This window comes from Elaeis guineensis, chromosome 4 (genome assembly GCF_000442705.2).
Source record: "Elaeis guineensis isolate ETL-2024a chromosome 4, EG11, whole genome shotgun sequence".
NCBI lineage: Eukaryota > Viridiplantae > Streptophyta > Magnoliopsida > Arecales > Arecaceae > Elaeis > Elaeis guineensis.
This window is the reverse complement of record NC_025996.2, coordinates 2,721,106-2,736,581: the sequence shown is the minus strand read 5'-3', so window position 1 is coordinate 2,736,581 and position 15,476 is coordinate 2,721,106. Positions and strand designations below refer to the sequence as shown.

Genomic DNA, 15,476 nt, shown 5'->3' with positions numbered 1-15,476 from the left:
ATCAAGCATGAGTGCAAAGAAAGGAAGGAGAAGCGTGCATTTATCAAGTATGCGCGCAAAAAATAGGGAAGGGATACGGAAAAATCTCCTCAAGCGACGAGAACGCCCACCGCTCGGCAGACGCAAATGACCATAACACCCTTCTAGTTCATCCTCTTCTCCTGGATCACCGCTGGTTCTTTTAGGCTACTCTCTCTCTCCCTCTCTCCTCCCGTTTTACTCAAAGTCCCAAGGCCAGCTTCCGTGACATGCCATCATGAGCCCATCCTGATATATTTATAATATATTATATATATTCCATCATTTTATAATTATATTTTTTTAATTCTCCAGGGTTGTCCTGACGGAATCCTAAGCCGCACCCACCACTCTTTCTCTCTCTTGCTTGTATTTTATTTTATTTTCTGTTGATATATATATATATATATATATATATATATATATATATATTCATTTTTTTTATGTAATCCATGGTTAGCTTTCATTGAAGCTTCCACCTTCTCCGTTACCAAAACTCAGAATCTTCATCCTCGGTGTCTTGTGTCTCTCGTTCATTTAGTTTTTTTATTTTCAGTTGATTTTATAATTATTTCTTGGTCTCCATTAAAAAGCTCCTCTTCCTATCCTCTTCCTCTTCATCTCCTCCTTCTCCCCCTCTCCTTCGCTCTCTCTCTCTCTCTCTTTCTCTCTCTCTCTCTATAGACTATTTATTATTTTTTATTGCCATTAAAGCTCCTCTTCTCAAGTTTTTCTTCTCTCTCTCTCGCGTCTCTTATCTTCGTCATTAAAGCATTCTTTGGACCTTTTTTCCTCTCTTACTCTCCCTAAAAGCTATTTATTTTCTCCATAAAATCTTACTTATCTTTCTTTCTTCTTCTCCTTCTTTTTCTCTCTGGGGATCCATGCTGCAGGGAAGAAGTGGTGCTTTGGATAGAAAAGCGACACCTTTGAGGGAGATCTGAATGCGAGAGGGTTAGAGAGGGGAGAGCCTGAAAGGAGAGGGGGAGGGATCAAAACCCTAGCTTTGTTGGAGGACTGGAGCTCCCGGTGCGATGAAGTCGGAGGCTCGGTTAGATTCGGCAGTATTCCAACTCACGCCTACTCGTACGAGGTCAGCTCCCTCTCGATCTTGCTGTCATCAAGAATCGCCAGGTTCGGGTTTAGAATAATGTGGGACTCAAAAAGATGCGATCTTGGAAGGGGCTTTAGTGTTTCTGGCGGGGAACGCTGGGATTGGATTCTATTAGGGTTTTGTATTGATGATCTCCAGGATTTTGTTATGGCAAGCTTTGATCAAGGAGGGTCTGAGAAATATGAATCCTTTCCGCGTAATGATGAAATCCTTAAAGTGGTGGATTTAGTCAAGCTTGACGCTCATGTTAAAGAAACTAGCATTAGGATGATGATCATCGTGGTTCTTGAATTTGTGAATAGATCTGTTTCAAGGTTTTAGTTTAGATTCATTTGTTGCGAAAGTGATAGGAAGTGATCTGGGAATTATGGTTTTACTGTTATTAGAATTACCTTAATTACAGTATTTTTGTTCCCGTTCTTGAAATTTTAATTGTCACGCCCCTTAATTAATATCTAATCATTTGGATCAATATGAAATGGAAGGTCTGTTCTAATTGTCCCTATTATGATATCTGCTATCAAAATGTAGAGCATCACAACCTCATTATTGTAAGTGATATGAACAGTTTGGTTTTAGTGCTTGCTAAATCCAGAATATGGTTTCCAATTGGCTAATCTTGGACATCATTAATCTGAATGATTTTGAATTGCTGCAGACTACAGACTCACGGTCTCCTTTTTGTCAGGTGTGATTTGGTTATTGTTGCAAATGGCAAGACTGAGAAGATTGCATCTGGGTTATTGAACCCCTTTCTCGCACATTTGAAGACTGCCCAGGATCAAATTGCCAAGGGGGGCTACTCTATTACACTTGAACCAGACCCTAAAATTGATGCAGTATGGTTTACCAAGGGCACTGTCGAGAGGTCAGTAAATTCTTTTTCAGCGCTTCACTAGACACAAATTTCATATTTGCCCATCATTGTTTATAACTGCAACTGGTTTTCTGAATGGGAATATCTATCTTGTTTCATAAACTTGCTGCATTTCTCTTCTTTGTTAGAGGAGTTCCTGATGCTTTGATAAAAGAAGGTATGTTTTGATGGTTAAAACAAGTGTTCTATTTCTTGTAGGTTTGTTCGTTTTGTGAGCACACCCGAGGTTCTGGAGCGGGTGACCACCATAGAGTCTGAGATCTTGCAGATTGAGGAGGCAATTGCTATCCAGAGCAATGACAATCTTGGCTTGAGCACCGTTAGTTCTCAATCTATTTTCTTTTGTGCTTGTGTTTTATGAAGTTCAAATGACATGCTTTGTCTTTTTGCTATATGGCAGGTGGAAGATCATCAAACAAAACCTTTAGAGTGCATCGAAGGTAGGTCAACCTCTCAATTTTTTAATTCTATGGAAATTTGTCCTCCTGAATTTGTCTATTCCACATGCATTCACATCAAACTTGTTTTCTTTATGACACATGATTGTGTGGGACTGTGATAGGATAGTCCAAAGGATTGTCTATAGGAAATTTCTACCTTGTTTTAAACCTACAACATGGTATCACCAATGTTTAATTTACATGGCCTGGTGGTCAAACCCACTATCCTGTGGAGTGAGGTGGCAGCTGATTATTTGCCTTGACCAGAAAAGCTTAGCCCTTTGGGCAAGTAACATATTGGCCAACCATCTGATGTTACATCTTTGCAAAGCTTCAAACAAACCAATTAACCTAGCAGGAAATTGCCTGATTGATGCTGAAATTTGAGATATGTGCACTTCATCTGATGACCTCTCGACCTGAAGATGAAGGTTGACCGTGTCTTCCGCTAGTTGTGCTAATAACATGTGGGTAAATTTTTATGTTAACTTTTAACTGTATTAAAACAGTCATTCGTCAAGACTTCTAAAAGAGCCAGCCAATAAAATGTTTCTTATTATTGTATTGCATCACTTTATAAGCAGACAATGTAAACTTTAATACTGTGACTCCATTTGAGCTTCAGATTTGTCACTATTGGCTATATTCTTGGCTTGTTATGACTGATGCTGACTTTACATGATCATGGGTAGGGAGCAAGTCCACATCTGATGCTGATACAGAAAAGGCTATAGTTCTTTACAAGGTATTGGTAATGTGATATATTTTCTAATTATGATGATTCTTTGTTAGAGATTTTCTAAGTGTGGTTTCTCTTGATTAACTGCAGCCTGGGTCACAACCACATCCATCAGATTCAAATGGATCAACAACACAGGAGGAGAATTCAAAGTATTGACGACTAAGACTAACGTTGGAAACCTTGTTAATTCTTTACTTGTATTATATTTCCAAGAGTACATTAGTAATCTTCTTTGCTTCACTTTTTAGATTGATGCAGAAATTAGGGCCATGCTAATTAGGAGTCTGGAAAAGTAAAATGCAGTTTATATTTCAGTTAGATGCTCATTAGTTTAAATATACTTGGTTAAAATGATGGTATAGACGATAGAACTCTTGTTTATGTGGATACAGCAATCTTTGCTTGTTCTGTACGACCCATTTGCTAACTGAGGTGGATCCAGCGGTTCAGTTTTATGCGCACTCTTTACTATGATGCATCCATTTATTTGATGCTGCCATCATCTTTAACGTAGCAATGAAGCTATAATTGTTTCTATAGTTGATTTTTCTATTTATTATATTTCTTTGCAGAGTTCAACTCTTGAGAGTACTTGAGAGCCGGAAAATTGTATTGCAGAAAGAACAGGGCATGGCCTTTGCACGGGCTGTAGCTGCTGGTTTTGACATGGATCACATGGCACAATTGATATCATTTGCAGAGAGCTTTGGTGCATCACGTTTAATGTAAGCTGCTCTTTATAAGTAGGGTTTTGCTACAGTGCTCCATTAATATTATTTTATCATAAAGGGCATTTAAGACATTACACTACCGTCATTTTTCTATATTTTATTTTTTAAAAAAATAATATTTAATTATTTTTTAATTTTCTTTCTTCTTCTTCGTTGTTTCTCTTGGCCGCCACCCACGTCCCATCGCTGCATGCCCCCCATCCTCCGCTCGCCTCCCCGCCGCCGTGTGGCTGCCCCCCCACCCCCCGACGGTGGCACCACCCACGACTTCTCCGCCCCCACCCCACCCCAGTGCCACCCGTGGCATCTCCGCCTACAGGTCCTCCATCTCCCTTTGCCCGTGGTACCCCACCCCCACCCCCCCTCCCCCATCTGCCTACGCCGCCCTCTGCTGCGTGTGCCCGCTTCTCCCTTCTACTCCGCTCTCCAATACCCCCCATCTCCGTCCTGAGCCCGTCCCCGACTTCTGTGCCAACCCACAACCCACCCCTGTCAGCCGCGGTTTTTCTGTGCTGCCGCAAACCGCCCCCCACCCTACGCCGTCCTCCCCTGCACACACCCACCCCCGGCTTCTACGCTGCTCCCCAACACCCCTCATCTCCCCCGCGGCTTCTCTGTGCCACCGCAAACACCCCTCCACCCAGCGTCACCTGCCCCCGCATGCGCCCGCCCTCACCCCTGCCTTCTGAGCTGCTCCCCACACCACCACCACCCCCCCTTCCCGCTGCTTCTGGAGAGTTATGCTTCCTTTTCCCCTTTTAACATTTTTAACTTTCAGTTGCCACTTTGTTAGAGACATGGAATTATTTCAGCAAGAAGAAACAGGGGGAGAAAGTGTGGACCATATTCAATGATAAACAAATGTCCATACAGAATTAGTGAGATTCATGAGTGAGTGGGAGAGAAAGAGAGATGGAATTACTTGATAATTTCAGTATAATTCTAGAAATAATGTGTGTGTGTGTTTTTTTTTTTTGCAAGTCTTATCATAAGATTACAAAAATATTTGTCTTTCATCAAATAGTGGCAAAATTAGAATATGTTTTATATGTAGAAATTGAGAAAAATTTAGAGTTTTCCTGTATCCAGAGAAAAATCATCAATTTGCTTTTTCTTCCTTTATTAAACAGGGAGGCGTGCTTAAGATTTATGGAGTTATGGAAGAGAAAGCATGAAACTGGACAATGGGTCGAAGTTGAGGTTGCAGAAGCAATGTCCGTCCGATCTGAATTTTCTTCTTTGAATGCCTCAGGGATTATACTCTCTGGAGATTCTAGGAGACATAAAGAATATGGGGAAGCATGGCCTGTCTCTGGAGGGGATATGGGCACTGAGAGCAATGGGACAACTGGTATGGATGTTAGATCTTTTTCGAGCTCAGGTCAAAACAGAGTCGCATAAAAGTTAATACACTAGTACCTAGAAAGTTGGTGGCTTAAAAGTAACACCCCTTTTATCAAGATGTCCAGTATCTCTATATGGAATTAAAGTAAAAGTTAGGCTTCTTTGTCATCTTCTTCCTTTTTCTTTCTTTCTCTCTTTTTTTTTTTTTTTGCTTCAAGACAGATTGATCCTTTTACATATTGAAGGTATTTTCAATGTTGTTAAAAGATGTTTGTTCTTTTGATATTATAACAGGCACCTCATTCTGTTAATGAAAATGCTATAAACCTTTCTTAATTTTAAAATTTTAAGTAGTCTTTTTTTTATGAAAAATTGAGCTACCTTTTAATTTCCTAAATTGTATTGGATTTTCTTTCATTAAGCGACTTCTGTTAAAACTTCCTAAGATGGAATTTGCCATTTGAGATTTGTTTTTTTTTTTTTCTTGTGATGTCGCCCTTAATTCAAACACCTGTTTTCTCCATGTCAACGATAATGCAGATGAGTATTCTTCATCAATAAAAAACAGACAGATGCAAACACAATATCACATATTTTATGTGGGTATTCTTGCAGACTGTTCCAATATTACTCTTTATTTTCTAGTGCTTGATAGCAATCCTTTCTTAAATATGATGGAGTCAATGTAAATTGAATTCATTTGTTTCTTATGACCAGATAGGAAGATTCCACCAGATCCGCAGGTTCCTTCGGGACCCCATGAGTATTATCAAGGGCAATTTCAGCATCCTGCACATCCCCCATGGCCTATGCACTCCCTACCAGGTCCACACGTCTTTCAGCCTTATCCTATGCAAGGCATGCCGTATTATCAGAATTATCCAGGAGGTGGTGCATATTTCCATCCTCCATATCCTCCAATGGAGGATCCTAGATTCAGCACGCCTCAAAAAATGCGACAGAAGTGGCATTCTATGGATAGTAAAGATAGCAATATTGAGTCGGAGGCGTCAGAAATGGGTGGTTCTGGTACAAGATCACAGGATGGTACATATCAAGATATGTCAGAGTTTGAGAAAGAAGGTTCTCATGGTCATGAATCACGTAAAAGGGTGGGCCATTCAGGAAAGAAGAAGTCTGGTATGGTTGTCATTCGGAACATAAATTACATCACATCAAAAAGGCATGAAACATCAGGAAGTGAATCAGAATCAGCTTCTGATACTGAAACTGAAGAGGAAAACAAAGACATGTCTGATGCCCATGATAGAAAGCATAGGAGTTCCTCAAGAACTTCAAAGACGGATGCAGTTCGCCCGAAATCTATAGAATTTTCAGATGCCTATGCCAAGGATGAATTCACCAATGTACAGGAGGCAGATTCTGGAAATTGGCAAGCATTTCAGAGTTTCTTACTGAGAGCTGAAGAGAAATCAAGAACTGCTGATGTGGACATCTTTGCTGGTGAAAAAAAGCCTCCAGTAAAGAGAAAACAAAATAATGGTGAAGATGATCCTATCCTTCCTCCCGAAAGATATTCTGGTAATGTTCAGGAACGGAGGATGATAGGGTTAGATTCACTTAGTGGTAAGGCAAGCCGGATGAAGCAGATGGCTTCAAATGATGAATTATTGATTTCAGGTGAAGGAAGAGGCGTAATAGATAGCCAGCTTAAGGAAATAGAAGGGGGGAGGGGAGGGTATAAGAGTTTGACCAGTGATGAATTCATGATTTATGGACGAGATAAGCAAGTGGACAGTAAGAATTCTTCAGACCCACTTGTTGATCAGCAATATGAACATGATAAAAATTTGGATAAGAAATCCTTATATAATGTCATGGATGAGTCCTTTGTTGTTCCATTTAGGTCAGGCTCACAAGATCAACTTGGACCAGATGGCAGAACTGCCATTGACATATATTCTGAATTCCCTCCAGCTCTGCGGAGAACTGAGGATTCTTCTAGTAAGGCTAAAAATCAAATCACTTATGAACCAGATGATTTGACCTTACTGCCTGAACGTGGCATGGAGAGCGTATCCATTGGTTATGATCCTGCTAAAGACTATGACATCCAGATTCCTGTTAAAAATGCTGTCGAAGTGGAAATCGGAAACCATGAGGATGTCCCAACGAGCACCAAAGAAGAGTTGAAAAATTCAGACAAGGACAAAAAGTTAAAGGTTTCACAGAATGGATCAGAGAAAAAGAAAAAAGATGCTCTGATGAGGAAAGGGACATTGGCAAAGATGAATTCGTTGGTTGAAGCACAAAAACGTGCAGAGAAGCTGCGGGCCTCCAAAGCTGATCTTCAGAAAGCAAAGAAAGAGAGGGTACTTTTCATGATTCATTAAGAGTTTGTTTCCCCCTCTTCCTCGTTCTAAGATGCTGTTGGTTCACTTTTCATCTTTTGATAAATAGTGCATGCTGCTACTAGAATAAGAAGATCTAAAGGATTATAATTCAATAAATACCTGATATAAAGGATCATGATTCAATAAATATTTTATATAAATCTTTCTTTTCTTATTGATTATGTTGATAAGCATATGAAAGAATCTGATAATAACTATATGAAGTTCTAGCAAAGCAATTCTATTTTCCTTTTCTTTGTTAAAGCCTTGTCAGTCTTTACAAAGTCTTATCTCTCTAAGTTTCCTGTCTTTTAGCTACCTTGCTTTGCTTAATCCTGGATTGCTATGTCTTGGGTTTTTTAACCTTTAGGAAGAGGAAGAGAGAAAGCGGTTGGAAGCTTTGAAAAGAGAACGACAAAAGAGAATTGCTGCAAGGAGTGGTACAAATGCCACTCAAAAGCCATTGATCTCACAACAGACCAAAGCCCAATTACCAACAAAGCTTTCTCCAAGTTCTTACAGAGGATCAAAGTTTAGTGACTCAGAGCCTGGATCTTCTTCACCATTACAAAAACTGCCAACCAGAACCACTTCAGTTGGGTCCAATGATTCTCAAAAAATCACAAGAACTGGTAAATTAAATGGCAGTAGTCATGGATTAAGTCGATCAGCATCATCATTGCCCGAGATTAAGAAAGAAAATAGTAATTCCAGACCAGAAGCAAAGACAGCTTCCATTCAAAATAGAAGGCTTTCCGATCCCAAAGGTACTAAAGTTCAGCGTGCTTCTCCACTACAATCTGTTTCCAGAGATCAAATACCGAAGAGAGGCATGACTGATGAGTCACAAAAAGAGATTTCTGCAATAATCCAACTAGACAAAAGCAAGTCAGCAACTTTGCCAGAGCTGAAGATTAGAACATCAAAAGGCCCTTCCAATACAGTCCAAAACAAGTCAGCTGCTAAAGTGACATCGCAGAAAGGAGTGGGAAGCAAAACTTCTCAAGCTTCTGTAACCACCAAAGCAAAAAGGACTGATGATAAGACATCAAGACTTAGCAACATTGATGACAACCTAGTGATTGAGAAGACTGTTGTGATGCTTGAAAATGAGGTTGTTCCAGCTCCTGCTGTTCAAGCATCTGAAGTGATGATAGGCATAAATGATAGAACATATGGAGCTGATAAAATAGGGAACACTGGGCTGGATTCAGAATATGCAGCTATCCGTGCTCCACCTTCACCCATTATTGTAGGTGAAATTGAAAATTCTGCTGAACATAAACTTGATGACGAGCTGAATTCCTATGAGGTAGGCTTTAACGGAGCAAATTGTACTTTAGATTTAAAATTCATACTTCTGTAGAGAACCTATTTTTTTTCTTTCTTTTAATCAATAGTGATCTTATTTATGCAATATGTAGGTCAGAGGAATTAAGATATTCTCATTCTTTAAGAAATCAATGAGTTCTATTTTCTTTAGGAAGCATGATGTTTGCTATCATCCAAAGGGTGTCATAGCCATTCTCAATTTTATAAGAGAATCAGGAACACGAAGCAATCAATGCTGCTTATGAATGATTACATACATACATACATACATACATAAATGAGTTTTATTATGATACCTTGCTTAAAAGTTTTATTTAGCACCGCAGTTGAAATTTCTTGGTATCTAGAAAAGTGAATTCTTTTAAAATTCAGAGAAGGGATTCATTCTCTTGACTCAGGATATTGAGAATAATGCTGCCTAGTTTTCATACATACATACATACATACATACATACATAAATGAGTTTTATTATGATATCCTGCTTAAAAGTTTTATTTAGCACCACAGTTGAAATTTCTTGGTATCTAGAAAAGTGAATTCTTTTAAAATTCAGAGAAGGGATTCATTCTCTTGACTCAGGATATTGAGAATAATGCTGCCTAGTTTTCCTTTTCCCTTCATAAGCGAGCTGATGTTGGAATAAATAGTGCTTTATTGAGTGTCAAACATCCCAATGAAGTTTTTTTATTAGGAGCCGAACATATCTTTGTGTAGTTTCAGTTTTTTGTGGAAGACAAAACTGGCTTGATGATCTTCGTTCTTGAATCTCCTCAATGGAAACTTAGTGTTCTTATAGATAAAACTGCCTTGTCTAGTGGTGACGATAAAGCTATGCCCAGCTTCCTCTTAATGTCCTGTTACTTTATGAAAATTTTCTAATGGTGCTTCTGATGATCAGGTGGTAATTGATTACTCAAAGGAGGAGCCTCAGAAGTTCTCAAACACTACAGCCATAGAAAAGCCTTATCAAGCTCCCTATGCCAGAACAACATCCTTAGAGGATCCCACTGCCAGTAATGTAGAATATGCTCAATTACCACATGTTCTAAACTCCGAAATGGCTACAATGCACAGCAAGAGTATCAAGGCACGTGTGCCCAATTTTGCCATGGGCTCGAATTTTGTTGATCATACAAATGAGTCACGTGAGAAGCCTCGGAGCAAAGAAACTAAAGGTTTTAGGAAGTTACTAAACTTTGGAAGGAAGAACCACAACTCAGCAACAGGTGAGGGTAACCAAGAGTCAGATGCATCATCTGTTGATGAGCAAACTTTAGCTGCTGCTTCATCGAATGATGGTAAGACCTAATCTCTTATACAAATCCAAACAATGCTTCTCAGATCCATCATCTTGTGATTGAATTAAAGGTTTTTTTTTGTTCTAGCAACCAATTCCTTTGAAATAAATATAAACTTTATTTTGGACACAGTGACACAGGATTAGACATCTTATCATGCACTAGATTATTTTTTGTCCATACCAATAACTGGCAGGTTCGTTTGTTTTCTTGTTAGAATCTGTAATTCCAGTTGTTTTTGTAAAAGCCATCTGTTGAATTGTTAGTAAAATTTTATTTAAAAAAGGACTTCCTATGAAAATGTACTAGTTCTCTGAAAGCTTGCTTTTATGTGAGATTCATCATTCATATGCTATCTTGGAATCTTGCAGCTTGCTTGGAAATTGCAGCACTGCAGGCCTGAAGTCATACAATTCAGTGTAGCATAAATGTAAAAGAAAGTTGCATAAGATTTGCAAATTCTCAGTTTTGTTGATTAATATTCACCTTCTGGTCTGTTATCAACAAATGTTCAGGCGATAATCAGCTAGGATGATTGTATCATAGAATGAAAATATTCAAAATTTCCAAAATTATTTTAAAGGGCCATGGAAATGCTTTTTTAACTTTGTAAGAAACTTATTCCTCGAGCATTAACATATATTGCCCCATTTACTGTTGTTAGTGTTTGTATCTGATAGATCTTTCTTCTATATTTCAGTTCATATGCTGAAGAATCTAATTTCTCAAGATGATAGCCATGCTGGAGGCACTTCCGCCAAAGGTTAGTTAAAAGTTTCTTGTCTTCTCAGAGTGATGAACACTTAATATTGGACCCAGAATCCATTTGTTGTCAGATCCTCTACTAAGTATATGCCTAACCTTGCAAATTGGATATCATCCAAGTTTCGAACCTAGAATACAATTTGGATATAGGTGTGCATGTAGCCAGTTACAAACCCCCACACCCTAAATATCAAAGTCTCTTCAAATTTAGAAAGATATCTTAGCCAAAAACTTGAAGTCAGATCTTCATCAATGAAAATCTGCCAAAAACATCTCTTCAAACCACCACCGTGAATGGAAGGAGCTGCAGGAGGCGAAATTAGAGAGGTCAGAGTGAGAAGGCAGGGAGGGATGGCAAGAGGAGGGGACACGTAGCTATGAGTGGTGTTGTCAGGGAGGTGGTGATGGAGCTAAGGGGATCAAGTGGGGTTGGCACTAGTGGTGGAGGAGGTATAGTGGGAGAGGGGAGGAATTCTCACGCAAGTCCAAACCCAATTCTTTTTAATGGCAAGAGGAACTTAACCCAATTCAAGAATGCTTTTCTCAGAGTTGGTTTTGGGTATGAATCCCATGCTCAAACATGGATTTGGATCTTAATTTGTTTGGATGTAAGTGGAGGAATCCATTGCCACCCAAGCCAGGAACCTAGTTTTCCTTATTTTACCCTGACTTAGGAAAAATGATTATAATGTTTTGGTTCTGAATAACTGGTTTCTTGGGATACTTTAAGTTTGTTGGTCGATGCCTTGAATTATAATGATCTTTTCTAAATTAATTTCAAGTATTTCTGCATGTCAAGCTGCTGTTTTTTCTTCCTGAACTATTCTTCCTATACTTTTTAGTTTCAAATTTTGTCTTTTTTTATGTAACCTCTTCCTAACTTTGCAATAAAATTCTTTAGGCACTCAGTGTCAATTGTTTCTTTAAAATTTTTTTTGGCTGAATTATGAACTACTGCCCTTGTTGAATTTGCCCTGACACTTAAAGAATATATTGCTTGTGTTTTTAATGTGGTTGATCGTGCACAAAGACCTTATTCCTGTTACAGTGTCTCGCCCCTTCTCCATTCTTTCACCCTTCCGCAGCAAGAGCAGTGACAAGAAGGTGTCTGCATGATAAGCCGATTGCTGCAATTCATACAAGGTAAGATGTATCTGCTATTCAAATACAGCCGAGAGGTTGTTGGTTGATGCGTGATTTGCCATTTTCTTGTAAACAATAATGTATAATGTGTTTGCCAAAATTCGTTTCTTTTTGTTGATATCGGTTTGTGATGATCTTATTCTCTGCACAACTATTCTATTGGATGGTTAAAACAAAGCTTCATGCCTGATAGCACGTGAATTGCATTCTCTCTCTCTCCTCTCTCTCTCTCTCTCTGTTATTACTATTCCAACCTATAACATATGTCTCTACAAAAGAAAGTTGCTTAAATGCCACCATGGACCAAGTGCCCCACATTCGAGGGGTTAGCAGGCCCTTGAAGGGACCTTGCCTGTGATTTCTACGTTGTGTATTTGTACTCTACTTTCTGGAATATAAGATCAGTTTGATGATGCAGATCGGTAGATGACAAATCCTAAGACAAAAACGATAGCAGCTACCTGCACGGAGATAATAAGTGGAGAAAATTCTCCTACGAATGTGAATTATAGTCACTGGTGGATCTCGATAAATAGCCCATCAAATGTGCTTCTTCCTGATCTTGGCTTTGTTCCAATCAGAATCTGAATGAAAGATACCTGGGTGATTTGCTCCAAAGTGTCAGATAATTAAGTTTCGTATAAATCAAATTGGAGGTTTGCCTACTTGGATGTTTAAGGCCTGGTTCTTTATTAATCCAGCACAATTTTATTATGGCCATTAAAATTCTTTGGGAGTCTCAGTATCTTTGGATGTTTTGGTCTTATTGAATTTATTGAATCGGTCCAGTTTTCGGCTTCTTGGAACAGTTTGGCTAGAGCAAAGGGGAAAGCTCGATCGAACAGTTTTTGAAATTTGGAAATTGGACCTCCTGGTGTCACTTAAAATAATCATTAGATCCATGAAGAAACTCAGGACTACTGGGGAAGTTTAATGGATTGTTAGATTGTTGTTATCATGGTAGTTGGAACGGTCCGGCAGGTTTAACGAAGGAATTGAGTGGTGTGTCCTAGTTGCTTGAGTAAACCTCATCTTTCTTTCAATCAGCCACATAGATCTCTTGGTCTAATTGTTAAAGGCAATTTCCACTATTAGGAATTTCTTCTTTGAAGATGGGAACAAAAAGACATAACAGAAGAAAGGAAAATAGAAAAAGAAAAGAGATGTGAAAAATCTGAAATATCACTCTTATTCAGGGCTGCAAATGGATGGATCTGTTCTTGAACAACTTGGCTCAAATTTGGCTTCAGACTTAAAACTAGTAGATTTTATGCAGTCAACGGCTTGTAAAAGTACATATAAGGCCAAGCCCGGCCGGTCTTGTCTTTGTGGGTCACGAGCCTCATTAAACTTGGTCCGGCTTTAGACAAAGTTTATAACTTAAGAACTTATCTGCAATTTAAGGCTCAAGGAGGGGTTTAGGCAAAAAAAAAAAAAAAAAAATCCTTGATGTATTTGCACTTATAGTGGAGTATGTTGAGTGAAGGTTGAAACCTTGGAACTTGCAAATATTTAAGGCTCCACCAGAAACGCAGAAATAACTTTTTTTTTTTTTTTTTTTTTTTTAACGCTTGATATATGCTGCATGAAGTGAAGGTCGCCGGTCTTGTTGTTTTCTTGTAAAAGTTGTGAATTTATAGACTTGTATATAACTAGAGCTTCACACATGGCAATGTGGAAGACCAGATCTTTTACTTCAACTGCAAATGCCACTATATGAAAATTCACGTGTTTTATAGATCCCTTGCATTAATCAGAATCTTGCTTAATATAGTTTTGGTCACACAATAATTTATATCCATTTAGAAGTGTTTCGGTGCATAGAAAAAAGAGCTTTTAAGTGTATAACACATGCACTTTAAGCTTTGTAGATCGCATCTCATGGTTTGAAATTGTATCGGGGAAGAAGCAAGGAAAAGAAGAAGCAAAAAAAAAAAAAAAAGGACCCAACTCCCTTTGGTGAGGTAAGCAAGAATTTTCGTATGGATAGCAATGTTACCATCCGTTGGCATACATGAACATGAACTTGGGATGAGTTTGATAACAACTTAGAAAAATTGCTCTTCTCCTCCTTTCCAAACCATATAATCTCCAAATTATTTATTAAATAACATCGATACGTACTTAAAATCAGATATTCTCTGTAAATTTATATCCTTTCATCAGAGAATCACTAGGTTACACTTAGAACTGGTCAGTGAAAGCGAACCACAATGCATGAGATGGTTAATTTGCTCATTCTAGAAAGAACCTCCTGAGCCAGACTTTCTGCTGCCAGTTGAGCATCCTCTATATGCCTTACCAAGTCCACAGCTTCCTTGTTGTTCATCACCTAAAATGAAATTCACAAATATTTGCTTATGTTTCTAAGACATGGTAATAAAAATGAAAAGAAAAGGACAGCAGACTTCGCAGAAATGTTAATACACAAAAAAAAGAAGATCTCAAGAATTGATTAGTACCTCCCATACACCATCACTTCCTAAGATAATGAACTCGATCTGGTTTGTTACTTTCTGAGCTTCGACGATCATTCTCGAGCTTCTTCCAGGTTTCTCGCCATCATTTTTAAGGCACATTTGGTGCCATAGGTCTAGCAAGTTCACATGTCAAACATGAGCTTAGTTGCGAAATGTTTCGAGGATTGAACACATACCAAGTGATGGTGCCATTAGTGTTATTTAACTATAGGCTTGTTGTATAGGATGAAATAAGTTCTTCCAGAACAACTAAGTTTACTTTGGAAACCAAGCAGTCATTGTCTTGGGTGGGATTAATTTCTAGGGACTTTCACAGTCCAAAAATCCCGGGTTCTACTAGGCCCTAGTATCCCCAGTGAGGCGCCTATATAACCAATTAGGCTGTGACGCACATTGAGCCTAATAGCACCTATAACGGTCTCACACCTGAAAAGCTTAAGCTATCGGATGGATTTTATTGGTAGTAAATGAAAAAAGAGCTGTTCAAAATAAGACATTCAGAAACTGAGTATTTGAAATTCTAGGTACTAATTGGAATTAACACGTACTATCTAATATAGAGGATATCATCTTAGATAAGGCGGATTCAGAGAAGATTTTGAGATTTGTGAAATTATTGAATCCCATCATAAATAATTTATTTATATTGTGTTACAGTAGATATGCTACAACTAAGCAAGCCAGATGAGGACAATATGTACCTTTTATGGACCATTTTCTCTTTATTTTTTTTAGATGCATCTTGTCTATGTCGGCGGCCAGTCCATCTATGCATGCCACTGCTTTATACTCGCCAAAGTTTGAGACCACAAAGCTCTCACCATTCACGACCAGCAT

The 15,476-nt window shown here is 38.6% G+C and overlaps 2 protein-coding genes across 2 annotated transcripts; one reads left to right on the top strand and one right to left on the bottom strand.

The window, feature by feature from the left end:
- The first annotated feature begins 712 nt into the window (after positions 1–712).
- Positions 713–12,354, top strand: LOC105033613 (uncharacterized). The gene is made up of 13 exons (XM_010908485.4): positions 713–1,111; positions 1,821–2,000; positions 2,208–2,328; positions 2,410–2,449; positions 3,142–3,194; positions 3,279–3,340; positions 3,764–3,916; positions 5,053–5,273; positions 5,984–7,599; positions 7,991–8,932; positions 9,852–10,251; positions 10,952–11,014; positions 12,065–12,354. Exons 1-13 carry the CDS (start codon positions 1,053–1,055, stop codon positions 12,130–12,132), a joined length of 3,978 nt encoding a protein of 1,325 aa, XP_010906787.1. The 5' UTR covers positions 713–1,052; the 3' UTR covers positions 12,133–12,354.
- A 1,999-nt stretch (positions 12,355–14,353) lies between these two features.
- LOC105036835 (putative protein phosphatase 2C-like protein 44) lies at positions 14,354–15,476 on the bottom strand. Its single transcript, XM_010912564.2, has 3 exons — positions 15,341–15,476; positions 14,622–14,752; positions 14,354–14,491 (listed from the first exon to the last, which is right to left on the bottom strand). The coding sequence occupies exons 1-3, from the start codon at positions 15,474–15,476 to the stop codon at positions 14,354–14,356; spliced, it is 405 nt and encodes a 134-aa protein (XP_010910866.2).